At 38.7% G+C, this 17,048-nt stretch overlaps 1 protein-coding gene across 2 annotated transcripts in view; it reads right to left on the reverse strand.

Moving 5' to 3' along the window:
* Nucleotides 1-1,760: 1,760 nt before the first annotated feature.
* The window catches only part of LOC137647307 (uncharacterized), a 31,325-nt gene continuing 16,037 nt past the window's right edge, over nucleotides 1,761-17,048 (reverse strand). For both annotated transcript variants that reach the window (XM_068380702.1, XM_068380701.1), the window contains exon 5: nucleotides 1,761-3,228. In XM_068380702.1, coding sequence (XP_068236803.1) covers nucleotides 2,092-3,228 — 1,137 coding nt within the window. In that variant the 3' untranslated portion in view covers nucleotides 1,761-2,091. The remainder of the gene's footprint in view (nucleotides 3,229-17,048) is intronic.

A 17,048-nucleotide genomic window follows, 5' to 3' on the forward strand; every position in this document is an offset into this window, starting at 1 on the left:
ACACCAGCCATACTCCGTAGACACTTCATCTCAAACACATTCAATTTCTGTCTCTCCATCACTTTCATTCCCCACAATTCCAATCCATACATCACAGTTGGTACAATCACTTTCTCATATAGAACTCTCTTTACATTCATGCCCAACCCTCTATTTTTTACTACTCCCTTAACTGCCCCCAACACTTTGCAACCTTCATTCACTCTCTGATGTACATCTGCTTCCACTCCACCATTTGCTGCAACAACAGACCCCAAGTACTTAAACTGATCCACCTCCTCAAGTAACTCTCCATTCAACATGACATTCAACCTTGCACCACCTTCCCTTCTCGTACATCTCATAACCTTACTCTTACCCACATTAACTCTCAACTTCCTTCTCTCACACACACTTCCAAATTCTGTCACTAATCGTCCAAGCTTCTCTTCTGTGTCTGCAACCAGTACAGTATCATCCGCAAACAACAACTGATTTACCTCCCATTCATGGTCATTCTCGTCTACTAGTTTTAATCCTCGTCCAAGCACTCGAGCATTCACCTCTCTCACCACTCCATCAACATACAAGATAAACAACCACGGCGACATCACACATCCCTGTCTCAGCCCCACTCTCACCGGAAACCAATCACTCACTTCATTTCCTATCCTAACACATACTTTACTACCTTTGTAGAAACTTTTCACTGCTTGCAACAACCTTCCACCAACTCCATATAACCTCATCACATTCCACATTGCTTCCCTATCAACTCTATCATACGCTTTCTCCAGATCCATAAACGCAACATACACCTCCTTACCTTTTGCTAAATATTTCTCCCATATCTGCCTAACTATAAAAATCTGATTCATACAACCCCTACCTCTTCTAAAACCACCCTGTATTTCTAAGATTGCATTCTCTGTTTTATCCTTGATCCTATTAATCATTACTCTACCATACACTTTTCCAACTACGCTTAACAAACTAATACTTCTTGAATTACAACACTCATGCACATCTCCCTTACCCTTATATAGTGGTACAATACATGCACAAACCCAATCTACTGGTACCATTGACAACACAAAACACATATTAAACAATCTCACCAACCATTCAAGTACAGTCACACCCCCCTCCTTCAACATCTCAGCTCTCACACCATCCATACCAGATGCTTTTCCTACTCTCGTTTCATCTAGTGCTCTCCTCACTTCATCTATTGTAATCTCTCTCTCATTCTCATCTCCCATCACTGGCACCTCAACACCTGCAAAAGCAATTATATCTGCCTCCCTATTATCCTCAACATTCAGTAAACTTTCAAAATATTCCGCCCATCTTTTCCTTGCCTTTTAATGATAAAATTTGTTATTTCTATCCTCATCTGATGTTCATATACATACAGTACTCAGTCTCCTCCTGACTGATTAATGAATTAAAGAGGATAGATGATATTTGTGTTAATTGTGACTTCGAGACTTAATTAGGTTATGATTAGTCACGAGATATCACCTTGTTGGGCAGAAGAACGGGAAGTTACAATTTTTGGGGGGTAATGTCTTTGAGTTGATTTCAGGAGCAAAGCAATATGAACATCACGTTAGTATGGCAATGATAAATTTTATTAAAATCAAATATTTCCTTAAGAAGGTGCAGATCAGTGGTGATTATATTTATAAATTGAATAGTTTTCATGTAAACATGTAAATATACTGTAGCTTAGTATCCTCTCAACCTACCCATTGCCTTGGGAGGGGGAAGAGAAGCCTATAGTATAGCAAATCCTATATCCAGTAGTAGTTCTGTAGAATTTCTAATCCAAGCTAATCTGTGCACTATTTTACACCTATTAATCAGTAAAGTGTTTCATTACTATAAATGACAGCCTAGTGGAAAAAAATCATGATGCAGCTAATAAGTAAAGAGCTCTATGTTGAGATTTGATAAGTTAAAGGCCAGTGTATAATCTTTATACTATACTACATTATATTTATATGAACATATGTTTTTACACTTCTAATTTTTATCATTTATGTACTGTATACACCAAATTATTTTTCAATGATAGTGACTGTTCTAGGCCTTGGTAACCCAACATCATTAAAACACATCTTGCATGCATTTAACTATCTGGTTGCAAAATTTCTCAATAACATCTCTTCTTATAGCAGCAGAATTATAATCAAATGTCATAGTAAATTTTCCTCGAAAAGTATGACAGATGATAGACATAGGTACTTTATTAACCATGTGGTTAGATGTTGATCTGGTAATGTGCGTAATTCTGACTTCGTCACCTCCTTCAGATGCCAAGGAAGTAACATCTCCCATGTTGGAGATGGTAAAATCACCAATGAATGGTTTGGTTTCATCTAGAAGTTCAGATGCAGACATTTCTTCACTGAAGAGAGTTGTAAAAGCATGATCAAATACAGATCTCTTTTCTTTTAAGTCCTTTGAAATGTGTGCATGTAAAGAGCGTGCATATTCCCAGTAACCATTACTAAGGTCTCCAGGGACTTCTGTCCTCACTACTAAAGGAAATCCAGTGTGTATACCAAGCACATCGGTAACCTTTTTCTCCCAGTAACGTCTTAAATTAACCAAGTGGATATTCTGCATTATGTAGGAATTATGGACTATATTCCTCTCCTGAAGAAGATGAACTAGTGCAACATTTGCTGCTGCAGAGAATCCAGAGTTGATTGTCACTTTTTCCTCACGACACTTTTTGAAAAATTTGGCTGTAATATCTTGGTTGACTATGTATTCTAAACTTTGAGTCATTCGTTTTTCATTTGGTTTTGGGAACCCATTAATCATATATGGTGAATGATTTTCAGAAACCTCAAATTCACGAGAAAATTTTTCTCGTAATGCCGGGTCATTTTGCAGAATAGCTCTCTTTTCAGCCACATCTATTGCTATGTATTCATTTCCTTGTAAGTCACCCAGAGGTTCATCCTTGTCAATTGATCTGTTACAAATAACATCGTTCAGAAGTGTGACAAAGTACTTCATAATGTACATGTTAGTTGTACCATCACCTACACTGTGATGTAACCCAAATAACATGTATGAAGTGTGGAAAGAGGATGGCTCTAGGTCTTCTGTATCTAATGGTGGATCAGGAGAGTCGATCAGTAATCGAGCACAAAATAGAGGCCCTGTTTCTGAATTATAACGATAAGCTTGGAGACATTCTCTCACCTCCTTTACTTTTTTGCCATGGAGTACCTGAAAAGTGATGATGGTTTTGTAATTTTACATACAGTATAAACTATAGTACCGTCAGAAATTTTCATAAAGTTATATAAATATACTAACCCAAAAGTTGATTATTTTTATTGTGAGTGGCTTAACTACATTGCCTTATAATACAGAAATATTAAAGGATTTTGACGAAGGAAAAATCTATTTCTGGGCAAGGAACCTGTGTTGCCCAAATTTTTTTTTGGTACTGCAGCTGTACATTGAAAACATAAGTTCCCTGTATTACAAATATTCATGAATTATGTAATATTAGAATCTTTCCATTTACATAGATGAAACTTATTTATTATTATTATTATTGCTATTATTATTATTATTATTATTATTATTATTATTATTATTATCATCATTATCATTATTATTATTATTATTGTTGTTGTTAATTACTGCATTACAGATTACTACACTTCAAGTGTGCTATATTTTAAGGATTGCATGCAGTGTAATGGCTGATATTTTTGAGAATTTATAGGTATGGCTTGCTCACAGACTTTATGATTACTGTAGGTATTTACTCCAGTTTGATTTATAACCAATTATCTCAGAAGTATGAATACAGACTGAAATTTGATTTTAATTACATTCTATCTGATGAGTCAGGGTTTCTGTTGAGTTACTGTACTGTAGAACTACACTGAATATTTTCATTATTTTGGGCATCAGTGTGAGCCATTGGTTTTGCACCTTTCATTTCTTTTTATACAATGCAAGGGTGTTAATTCTATGCTCAGTCTTCCTCCTTTGTTTTGGCTTGTGGGTGGCATAGGGAGGAGCCACCCTTTCCTGACCCTATAGTGATCACAAGTTTACAAGCCATGATTTTTTCCTTTTAATTAGTATTGGAGTACTGTATATCACTTTTATGTTTTCTGCATAGTGATATTCTTCAAAATTTGGACAGTGATGAAGCTAGGTAGGCCTATTCAAGTGTTCATAACCTTTAGTTAATTTTATTATGCTTATCCAAGTGTTCTTGGTCTTTAGTTTGAGTTTTTATATTCATTCATCTGTTTATGGCCTCTATTTTGTTTTTATTTTTATTGAAGTGTTCATGGCCTCTAGTTTGTTTGATCTGACACTAAACAAACCTTACTCTATTTAATAGGGATTATCTTTCAGTGAAGCTGGAAGACCAGCCATCAAGACTTTAATGCGTGGTGGTAACCACCCAATCACTAGTTAGTGGGGGTGGAGAGGGGTAGCCTTGGGGGTTGTCGGCTACCCTTCTCACTCACACACCAGTGAAACTATGTCACTCTTTCCTTTTGGCGTGAGAAGAATAGACGTGTTTGCTCTCTGCATCCTCAAAGACTTGACCATACAAACCATTGCTTTTTCATAACTTTGTCTTATCAGGTACAAATGTTCTCCTTGACGTTCGTCATGTGCACTTGCCCAGGGCCTGAAGGGAGCTCTTGTGGCACCTTCATGTCCTCGTAGAGACAAACCCCACTTTGTTTTTGACCTGCAGAGGACATCGCTGCAAGCAGTATTACACCTGCGATGAGTGTAAGGAGTGGTCTGCCTCCCAGTGGGAGAGGTTTGGCTGCTGGTGAAAGAAGAAGTCTAAGAGAGATTCTTCGCTTTTGTGGGCTAGCTCAAGGGTGAAGAAACCTCGGACCTCTTCACGAGTTTCCATGAATTTTTCACTCACTTCTGCGAGTAGTGATGTTCCTAGGGAGGCCTTGACTACATTGGAGAAATCTGTCATTCCTTTCCCAGACGACTTCTAAGAGCCTCTCAACAAGCACTGTACGCTAACGTGCCTATCTCTCTGGATCGCCCTAGGAGTGTCACTAAGGAGGATTTCCAGATGCCTCTTCTGCTTTCATCTCCTTCTCAGTTTCAGGTTCAAAGGCAATGCCCTTCAAGGAAGCATTCTCCACCTTCAGGCCTCCCCAAGGACACCTCGGACCTGTTGTCTGTAGGAGAGCAGCTATTTTGGTTTGATAACCTCATCAAGGTTGTCAAGCAAGCAATGGTAGGCACGTCCCATCCAGCGCAAATTCCATCTACACAGACGTCTGCTGTGGCCTCCACTCCAAGAATTCCATTGAAGAAGTCTGTTTCCTTCTCCTCCTCCTCTATCTTTCTGACTGATCCTAGGAGGAGACCTTCTTCCACCAGAGCCCTGGAACCTTCTATGCCCTTCTCTCCCATCAGTAGATCTCCTGGAGTTGCAAGAGGTACTCAGGGGATTACACAGGATTGTAAATTTTAAGATTTATATGAAATATCAAGCAGACAGGAATGGGATTTTGCTTGATCTTTTGGGCTTGAATTGGTCACAATTGTATAGTAGTGTTGATCCTGTTGTCCCTTTGAATGACAATCTAGTCAACATAATTGATAGGCGTGTCACTTCTCATGTCCTAAGGTACCAAGTGAAGGACAAACTATGGTTCAATGATGATTGTAGACATGCTTATTTGGAGAAGCAGGAGGCCTATCATCTTTGGAAGGGTAACAGATCAGATTTGACATGGAATAACTATACTCAGCTTAGAGCTTTTGCTCAGAGAGTTTATGCTTCAACTGAAAAGAAATACAATTTAACCATAAAAGAAACTCTTTCTGGTACAACCCAGGAGCATAAGTGGTGGACTACCCTTAAATCTGCACTCTTTGGTGTAGATGCAATAGTTCCTCTTTTACATAAACTAGATGGCTCGGTCACTCACTGTCCAAAGGACAAGGCAACCCTTTTGGGTGATATGTTTTACAGTAAGCAGAGTAATGAGATACTCAAGCTTCCTCATTCCTGTTTTCCTGAGGCTAAACTAACTAGTTTAGCTTTTCGATTGCGTGAAATTAAAGCTCTCTTGATGGATCTTGATGCTTATGGAGGTGTAAACCCAAATGGTATTTTCCCTTTGTTTTTTTACAAAGTCTGCAGATTTCTTTGCTCCAAAGTTATCTGTTATTTTGCACAAGTTAGCAAGATAAGGAGGTGTTAGCATTTGGAGAATTGGTAATGTTACACCACTATGTAAATGTGCTTGTGGTAGCTCAAGTTCAACCTATTATCGCCCAATTTCCATAACTCCCATATTATCTAAATTTTTTAACGTCTTTAGGCAGAATGTCTTATGGGTTTGCTGAAGGTAATCATATGATCCCTAGTTTGCAGTTTGATTTTCGTAGAGGCCCTGGAGCATGTGATGCCCATCTTACAATCTCCAATGCTGTACAGAAATCTCTTGATTGTGGTCAGGAAGTTTGTATGATTGGCCTTGATTTTAGTGCTGCCTTTGACCGTGTTAATCATGAGGCCCTTGTTTTCAAACTCAAACAGTTGGGAGTGGTTGGGTTGTTTCTTAACCTTATTATTGAATTTTTAAGTAATAGATTGCAAAAATTTGTTGTTAATGGGCACCGTAGCGAGTATAGGAATGTGATATCTGGTGTTCCTCAGGGTAGTGTTCTTGGTCAATTACTTTTCATACTATATACACATGACATGTGGTTTGGCCTAGAAAACAAGCTTGTTGCATATGTAAATGATGCTACTCTCTTTGCATCAATTCCATCTCCTGGATGTAGATCTGGGGTTGCTGATTCCTTTAATAGAGATCTAACTGAAATTAGTGCATGGTGCAAATTATGGGGTAAGAAGTTGAATCTTAACAAAACTCGAAGTATGAGTGTAAGTAGGTCAAGGAAAGTGGCTCCTCAACATCCGTATCTCAGCATTGATAATGTTTCTTTAATTTTGTATGAATTAAAATTTTAGGTGTGATTCTTGACAGCAAATATACTTTTGAGAAACACATTATGTCTGTGTCTTCTTCAGTTGCACAAAAAATGGCTTATTGAGAAAGTCTTTTAAAATTTTTGGTGATCAATCTATTCTGAAGAAGTGTTTTAATTATTGCATTTTACATTGTTTCAAGTATTCTTCTGTCTGGTTTTCAGCCGCTGATTCTCATCTTAATTTGCTGGACAGGAACTTACGGTCTTTTAAATTTCTTATTTCTGATCTAGATAATAATCTCTTGCACCGTTGTTCATTTAGTTCATTATGCATGTTGCATAAGATTTTTTTATCATTCTGACTATCCTTTGCATTCAGTTCTTCCTGGACAGTTCCATCCCGTTCGTAATACCAGGCATGCAGTTAATCTAATAGTCAGGCCTTCTCCATCATGAGGCTCAATACTGCACAGTACTCTAGAAGTTTTATTCCAGCTGTAACCAAGTTGTGGAGTGATCTTCCTAATTGGGTAGTTGAATCAGTAGAACTTCAAAAGTTCAAAGTTGGAGCAAGTGATTTTATGTTGAACAGGCTGACAAAAGTCTTTTTATAATTTATATATGAAATGTTTTAATGTTGTTAATGTTTTTAAAATATTTTATATTAATCTTTCTTTACTTCTTATATTGTTTATTCATTTCCTTATTTCCTTTCCTCACTGGGCTATTTTTCCTGTTGGAGTCCTTGGGCTTAATATTATTATTATTATTATAATAACTCCTTAATAAATTTCTACATATAATTACACATAACAATAACATAATTGCATAATATGAAAGAAGGATGTAAAAAAGATAATTATAAAGAAATAATAAATAAAAAAGGAGAAGGTAGACATGGTGTTGACATGTTCTTTAAATAAATTTTTTTTCTCTCTCTCTCTCTCTCTCTCTCTCTCTCTCTCTCTCTCTCTCTCTCTCTCTCTCTCTCTCTCTCTCTCTCTCTCTCTCTCTCTTTTGTTCTTCTTCACTGTTAGTGAGACGTCTATTAATTTTTTGTGAGAGAGAGAGAGATTAAACAAAAATGTGTTGTGTACATATAAATTTTAACAGCGTCAACGAGTTGAAAGACAATTAAATGTAACTAAAAAAGCAATATCAGCGAATCTGAATTCCTTTATTAACTAAAACAAATATTGATACAAACACACTCGTGAGCGTATGCACAAACACATACAAACACAGGTGTACAAATTCCTACGCAGGAGGAGACTCGATCGGCGAGGCGGTAGAGATGGTGACTGCGATAACGTACTGTAACTTACACTACGGAAACTTTAATCTAACTTAGCTTATTTATTTTTTTTTTATTTCTATATTTCATATTTTAAAATTTTTTTTTTCTTTTGATTTTTAATTTTCAAAACTTTCAGTGACGAGTTACGGTACGTTATCGCAGTCACCATCTCTACCTCCTCCCCGACCGTCTGTCTCTTACTGTGTAGCAATTCCTAAACCTGTGGGTGGGTTTGTGCATACACACACGAGTGTGTTTGCATCAATATTTGTTTTAGTTAATAAAGGAATTCAGATTCGCTGTTATTACTTTCTTAGTTACATTTAATTGTCTTTCAACTCGTTGACACTGTTAAAATTCATATGTATCTAAACACATTTTTGTTTAATCTCTCTCTCTCGGTAAAAAAATAATAGACGTCTCTAACACTATAACAGCGAAGAAGAACAAGAGAGAGAGAGAGAGAGAGAGAGAGAGAGAGAGAGAGAGAGAGAGAGAGAGATTTTATTTAAAGAACATGTTAATGCTATGTTTAGAGAGAAACAGAAATAGAGAGAGGACTTTTTTAAAAGTGCTTGTTAATGCTGTCTTGGTTTTCTTTGCTTCACTTTTTTCTTTCTTTCTGTTCATCACGCTGGCCCTTCTCACAAATGATCATTGCGAACAATCTCTTTGTCCTTTATCCCTATCAACAAAAGGCATTCTATCACTTCCAGGGTATTGCCACGATGTCTTGTAATAATGGTGATCTCCTTCGATGGTTTATCTGCTTTAATGGCTGCCTTCTGCTTGATGATCGTCGACATCATAGGCCTATTCCGGCTATACTGTTTAGCCATATCACTCACATGCACATTGCTCTCATGTTTTTCTATAATTTCTTGCTTCAATTCTAATGAAAGAATTGCCTTCCTTTTCTCACCACTACCTGTACTGAAACTTAGCCTCTTAGGCACCATGATTATAGGTGAAATCAAAAAGGAAATGTGAGAAAAGGAAGAAAATAAGCACTGTTAATAACAGACCAAACAGAGGACAACCACACGATACACACAAGAACAGAGAGCTCGACGCTCAATGACGTCCCTCTTATGTGCTGCCATCTACTGGCGTAAACAAGATCTACATCGGATGTTGGAGCATTACTTCGGATGTCGAGACAAAAATTTGATGGAATTTTACTTCGGATGTTGGAACAATCGTATGTAGAGGTTCCACTGTATTATTATTATTATTACTTGGTAAGCTATAACCCTAATTGGATTCAAGTTACAGAAGACAAAGTATGTCTTCAGAGCCATGCCCTTCGGACTAAACATAGCCCTAAGGATCTTTACGAAACTTGCGGATGCAGTCGTACAACAACTACACCTAGAAGGCGTTCAGGTAGCAGCATACCTGGATGACTGGCTGGTGTGGGCAGCATCCAAGACTGCTTGTTTGCAAGCATCCAAGAAAGTGATCAAGTTCCTGGAACATCTGGGATTCAAGATCAACTTCAAGAAGTCTCGACTCTCTCTATCTCAGGAGTTTCAATGGCTGGGAATCCATTGGAACTTGAAGTCACACCGCCTCTCCATTCCACCAAGGAAGAGGAGAGAGATCGCGGGGTCTGTCAAGAGAGTACTGAAATCCAACAGGATCTCAAGACGCCAACGCGGAAAGAGTACTGGGCTCTCTCCATTTTGCAGCAGTAACAGACCCGGTGCTAAAAGCACAGCTGAAAGCTGCGTCAGGAGTCTGGAAAAGATACACATTAAACGCTCAAAGAGATCTACAAAGACCGGTACCGACCTTACTACGATCACTTCTCAAGCCGTAGTCGAAGGTCGAGAACCTAACGAGGACCGTTCCCTTACAACTACCTCCCCCATCGGTGACCATCCACACGGATGCCTCGACGGAAGGATGGGGAGGTCACTCCCATCAAAGGAAAGCCCAAGGGACTTGGTCATCCCTGTTCAAGACCTTTCACATCAATATTCTGGAGGCCATGGCAGTCCTCTTGACGCTGAAGAAACTATCTCCTCACAGATCAGCCCACATCAGGCTGGTCTTGGACAGCGAAGTGATAGTGAGATGTCTGAACCAACAAGGCTCGAGATCGCCCCACATCAACCATGTGATGTTAACCATCTTTCGTTTAGCGAAAAAGAAGAGATTGCACTTATCAGCAGTTCACCTACAAGGGTTCCGCAATGTGACATCGGACGCTTTATCCAGGCTAAAGCCGATAGAGTCAGAATGGTCCCTAGATGCAGACTCATTCTTCTTCTTCATGGAAAAAGTCCCGGAACTGCAGATCGACCTCTTCGTGACGAGTGACAACAAGAAACTACCTCGATATGTAGCCCCTTACGAGGACCCTCTGGCAGAGGCGACGGACGCCATGTCCCTCGATTGGAGCAAATAGACCCGCATCTACCTGTTCCCTCCAACCAATCTCCTGCTGAAGTTCCTCAACAAGCTGAGATCCTTCAAGGGAACTGCAGCACTAGTGGCCCCCAAATGGCCCAAGAGCAATTGGTTCCCTCTGGTGATGGAACTGAAACTGAGGCTGGTCCCTCTACCGAACCCAGCTCTATCTCAACTGGTTCAGAAGTCGACTGTCTTCGCTTCATCACAGAGAACTCAAAACCTTCATCTCATGATTTTCTCGCCTTGGCAGTAAAGAAAAGATTTGGGATCTCAAAAGGCAGTATAGACTTCTTAGAAGAATACAAGTCAAAGTCAACCAGAAGACAATACGAATCGTCTTGGAAAAAGTGGGTTGCTTTCGTTAAAGCAAAAAGGCCAAAAGAAATCTCAATAGACTTCTGTCTGTCCCTCTTCATCCACCTTCATGAACAAGGCTTGGCTGCCAACACGATCACTACGTGTGAGTCAGCCTTGACTAGACCTCTTTTATATGCCTTCCAGGTGGACCTGGCGAACGATATCTTTAACAAGATCCCGAAGGCATGCTCTAGACTTAAACCTGCAGCCCCTCCGAAGCCCATTTCATGGTCTCTGGACAAAGTCTTACACTATGCTTCAGCCTTGAGCAATGAAGATTGTTCTCTTAAGGATCTAACCCAAAAAGTGATTTTCCTGTTCGCTATAGCCTCAGGGGCTAGAGTTGGTGAAATAGTAGCCCTATCAAGAGACGAGGGCCATATTCAGATCACAGAAGCGAGAGAACTGATTCTCTTTCCTGATCCTACCTCTCTCGCCAAAAACGAGCTACCCACCAAAAGGTGGGGTCCCTGGAGAATCTGCCCTCTGAAGGAAGATGTCTCTCTATGTCCAGTAGAATGTCTAAATGTCTATCTTCGAAGAACTTCAGACTTCAGGGGAGGACATCTCTTCAAAGGCAAAACTTCAGGATCGAACTTATTCCTAAAAAAACTGAGGGCGAAGCTCACCTACTTCATTCACAGAGCAGATCCTGATAGTACACCCACAGTTCATGATCCGAGAAAAATTGCTTCCTCACTGAACTTTTTTCAGTATATGGACTTTTAGAGTCTTCACTCATACACTGGTTGGAAGTCCTCCAGTGTTTTACAAACATTATGCGAAGCAAGTGCACGAAATCAAACATTATGTGGTAGAGGCAGGTAGTATGGTGAAACCTGTCGTCTAGTGCTGCGATGACCAGTGAATTGATTGGGACTCTCAATTTGGGTGAAAAAATGTTGACACCTTCTATTGTAATATCCTTTTATGTGAGTGTCATCCTGGTGACACTAAGACTGTTCAATTTTCAGGTGTAGAATTATACAAGTGACACTTGTGCCATGTGTACATTGTACACAGTGTTGATAGTATCCAACATTTACAGTAAAAAATTATCTTGATAATTTTCTCAACTGTTGTGAGTGCCATTAACCCTTTTCTTCCCTTTCAGGTAGAAAAACATTGCCTGTATATGTTGAATGCATAATTCACTTTTAGGTTATATTACACATGTTATTCCATTTACTCATTTAACTTGAATAAATGCCTAAAATTGTAATTGCGTCTTATTTCGCCCCACAAGTAGAAAAAATAAAACGTATCCGGAGTCCTTTTACTTATTTTCCTTAGTAAAACTCATACTTATTGTACTGATGTATATGAACAAGTAGATCTGGTTGATACTTATATTTGTTCCTACACGTATACAAACCTTGAGCTTTTATTGTCCAGCAAGACACTTCCCTGCAGGGGGCAAGAAGCCCTAACATTGTTCCATGATTAGCGGTAATGACGTATAATGGTACCGTCATATCTCTCAGTGGTCTGGATGACCATATAAAAGCTAACCCAAGGTTAAGGCACTTATACAAACCCACAGATACAGTACTTTCAAGTAATTCTCTGGTAAACTTCCATCAGGACGACATGGCTTGAGCCCAAAAAACGGATTTTGAAGCAAAGCGAAAAATCTATTTTTGAGTGAGTTGGCCATGTTGTCCTGATGGACCCACCCTCCTTTTCTAAGAAAAGGATTAGGTAATAATCCCTCCCGAAACTACTATATCTGTAGCACTATGCTCAATGCTACAAGGAATGAGTGCCATCTTGGAGCCCTGTAATAGTAGGGGAGGAAGGGTAACCTTGATAACGGCTCCCCTTCAATTTCGCCACTCTTCTCCCTCGAAGCGAAAATGCTATTCGGGGTGAAGATTGCCATGTGTCGTATCAAGATGTACGTTCCCTGATATTATGCGATATCCTTAAGAAAAATTTTAAGGATACTCGTGCCAAGAGTTAGAATTCTGGAGACCTATGGTCAATTCTCTGGGAGTATCACTGTAGCCAAATATCCCTTAGAAAGCTGTCTATAGGAAGCTTCCATCTGGACGACATGGCCATCTCACCCAAAAATAGATTTTTCGCTTTGCTTCAAAATCCGTTTTATACCACGTGTAGCCTATAAGCTACATGTAAGATTTAAAATCTTGGATAAAAAGTAATTTAATTTCAACATTAGCAAGGCATTTAAAGCTAACCTCAACACAAATATGAGTGATTTTGTGCAATAGAACAGCTTTTTTTTTTTGCTGTTCTTCATTTACATGTTTCAAGTATAACATCATAGCTTGTGACTTTAATTTGGGTCATGTGACCCAGAGGTTGGCCCTGGGAGGCTATTGACCTCTCAGGTTAAACTACGAGAAACAGAAAAAATTGAACAGATGTTGGAGAGTAAATGGACAGAAAGGAAGAGCGACCGGAGGTAAAGTAAAAGATTAAACACACACAATCACAGAGAGAGAGAGAGACGTGGGGAAGACATTTAAGTAATTATTTAATATTATTACTATCTCAATTACTGTACTGCAATTGTTCACTGTACTTTCCTCTTGGTAAGGGTAGAAGAGACTGTTTAGCTATGGTAAGCATCTCTTCTAGGAGGACACTCCAAAATTAAAACATTGTTCTCTAGTCATGGTCTTCCACTGTCTTGGGTTAGAGTTCTCTTGCTTGAGGGAACACTCAGGCACACATTTCTATCTTATTATTTTTTTCTTCCTCTTGTTTTTTGAAGTGGTGTGTTGACCAGGTTTAATAGAAGGGCCATGGATGCCTGGTGGTTTATCAAGAGGTCGTCTTTTCCTTTTCTGATTCTTTTTCTTCTCAAAATCATCCTTACAGTCCTCCCTTCAGTTGAAGTGGCTATCCTGGAGGGTATTTATCCTTGCATGGTGTATTGGCTCCTCCATGTTGACCAGTTTTTCTGACTTTTTACTATAGTCTATGGGTTTCATCAATCACTCTACAGGTATTTTTATAATTCTGTACATGTTGTTTTTGTTATAATTCTTGTTAATCTAGTTTTTAAGTATGATGTGTCTTTTTTACTTCTATTAATTCTTATGCTGTCTGGAGACATTGAGCGAAATCCGGGACCAGTAGCCCTACATCCTAGATTTCGTCAATGTCGTCTTATGTATTGCAATATTCGTGGTCTTCATGCAAATATTCAAGACCTTACAGTTGCGTCCAGACAGTATGATATTCTTTTGTGCTCAGAAACTTTGATTTCTAATATGAGGCACTCATCTGAGCTCCTTATAACTGGGTTTAAGAAGCCAATAATGTTGAAACGTGATGTCATCCCTAGGGCCTGGGGAATGGGGTTGTATATTAGGACTGAGTACCCTGCTTCTCATAAGTCCTGCTATCAATGTGGATGTCATGAGATTCAGGTAATAAAAGTTTGTGGCAGGCATAACAACTTTTATTTGTGTTCGTTCTACCAGAATCCAGACATGGATGATTCTATCTTCGATTGTCTTCTAAGATACAAGAAGATGATAGAAAGGCTTCTTTTGTCTTTGTTGGTGATTTTAATGCTCACCATAGGGAGTGGTTAAGTTTTATCTCTCCTACCGATCGCCATGGCTTAAGAGCTTTAGATTTTGCCTCTGAATCAGGCTGTGAGCAAATCATAAATGAAGCTACTCACAGGTCTGGTAATTGCTTGGACCTCGTATACACCGACTCCCCTGGCGTTATAACTAGTAAGGTTGGTTCTCCAGTCGGGACATCTGATCATGCCTTGATTTCATTAGTAGTGAAGACTGAGCAGTCAGTCCCTGATGTATCATACTCTTGTAAAATTTATATGAAATCCCAAGCACACTGGAATGGGACTTTACATGATCTTTTGTGCTTGAATTGGTCACAATTATATAGTAGTGTAGATCCTGTTGTCCCTTTGAATGTGACTCTAGTCAACATAATTGAGAGGCGTATCCCTTCTCGTGTGCTAATGTACCGAGTGAAGGACAAACCGTGGTACAGTGATGATTGTAGACATGCTTATTTGGAGAAGCAGGAGGCCTAACATCTTTGGAAGGGTAACATATCAGATTTGACATGGAATAACTATACTCAGCTTCGAGCTTTTTCTGAGAGAGTTTATGCTTCAACTGAAAAGGAATACAATTTAACCATAAAAGAAACCCTTTCTGGTACAATTCAGGAACATAAATGGTGGTCTACCCTTAAATATCCACTCTTTGGTGTTGATGCAACAGTTCCTCCTTTACTTAACCAGATGACTCAGTCACTCACTGTCCAAAGGAAAAGGCAACCCTTTTAGCTGATGTTTTTGACAGTAAACAGAGTAATGAAAAACTTGAACTTCCTCATTCCTGTTTTCCTGAGGCTAAACTAACTAGTTTAGCTTTTCAATTTCGTTAAATTAAAGCTCTGTTGATGAACCTTGATGCTTATGGAGGTGTAGACCCAAATGGTATTTTTCCTTTGTTTTTTATAAAGACTACAGATTTCTTAGCACAAAGTTATCTGTTTTTGTGCACAAGTTAGCACGAAGAGGAGCTTTTAGCACTTGCCGGAGAGTTGGTAATGTTACTCCTCTATGTAAATGTGTTTGTGGTAGCTCAAGTCCCAATGATTACCACCCAATTTCCATAACTCCCATATTATCTAAAGTTTTTGAACGTCTTAATAGGTTTGCTGAAGGTAATCATCTATTCCCTAGTTTGCAATTTGGTTTTCGTAAAGACCTTGGAGCATGTGATGCCCATCTATCTCCAATGCTGTACAGAAATCCCTTGATTGTGGTCAGTAAGTTCATATGATTGGCCTTGATTTTAGTGTTGCCTTTGACCGTGTTAATCATGAGACCCTTGTTTTCAAACTCAAACAGTTGGGAGTGGGTGGGTCGTTTCTTAGCATTTGTATTGATTTTTTAAGTAATAGATCTCAAAGAGTTGTTGTTGATGGGCACCATAGTGAGTATAAGAATGTGATATCCAGTGTGTCACAGGGTAGTGTTCTTGGCCCATTACTTTTCATACTATATACACATGACATGTGGTTTGGCCTAGAAAACAAGCTTGTTGCATATGCAATTGATCCTACTCCCTTTGTATCAATTCCATTCCCTGAATGTAGATCTGGGGTTGGTTAATCCCTTAATAGAGATTTAGCTAAAATTAGTGCAGGGTGCAAATTATGGGGTATGAAGTTGAATCCTAACAAAACTCAAAGTATGATTGTAAGTAGGTCAAGGACAATGGCTCCTCAACATCGGGCTCTCAGTATTGATAATGTTTCTTTAAATTTGTACGACTCTTTTAAGATTTTAGGTGTGATTCTCGACAGCAAATTTACTATTGAGAAACACATTAGGTCTGTGTCTTCTTCAATTGCACAAAAAATTGACTTATTGAGAAAGTCTTTTAAGATTTTCAGTGATCAATCTATTCTGAAGAAGTATTTTATTTTTTTCATTCTACCTTGTTTTGAGTATTGTTCTCCTGTCTGGTGTTCAGCTGCTGATTCTCATCTTAATTTGTTGGACAGAAACTTACGGTCTATTAAATTTCTTATTCCTGATCTAGATATTAATCTCTGGCACTGTCGTTCAATTAGTTCATTATGCATGTTGCATAAGATTTTTCATAACTCTGACCATCCTTTATCTCCCACGACAATTCTATCCCGTTGGTAATACTAGGCAGGCAGTTAATTCTAATAGCCAAGCCTTCTCCATCATGAGGCTTAATACTACACAGTATTCTAGAAGTTTTATTCCAGCTGTTAATAAGTTGTGGAATGATCTTCCTAATCGGGTAATTGAATCAGTAGAACTTCAAAAGTTCAAAGTTGGAGCAAAAGGTTTTTATGTTGACCAGGCTGACATGAGTCTTTTTATAGTTTATATATGACATATCTGTTTTTGACGTTGTTAATAGTTTATGTATGACATATCTATTTTGACGTTACTGTTTTTAGAATGATTTATTGTTAATTTGTTCACATCATTTATTTAGTTCCTTATTTCCTTTCCTCA

The sequence above is a fragment of the Palaemon carinicauda genome, chromosome 9 (genome assembly GCF_036898095.1).
Source record: "Palaemon carinicauda isolate YSFRI2023 chromosome 9, ASM3689809v2, whole genome shotgun sequence".
Taxonomy (NCBI): domain Eukaryota; kingdom Metazoa; phylum Arthropoda; class Malacostraca; order Decapoda; family Palaemonidae; genus Palaemon; species Palaemon carinicauda.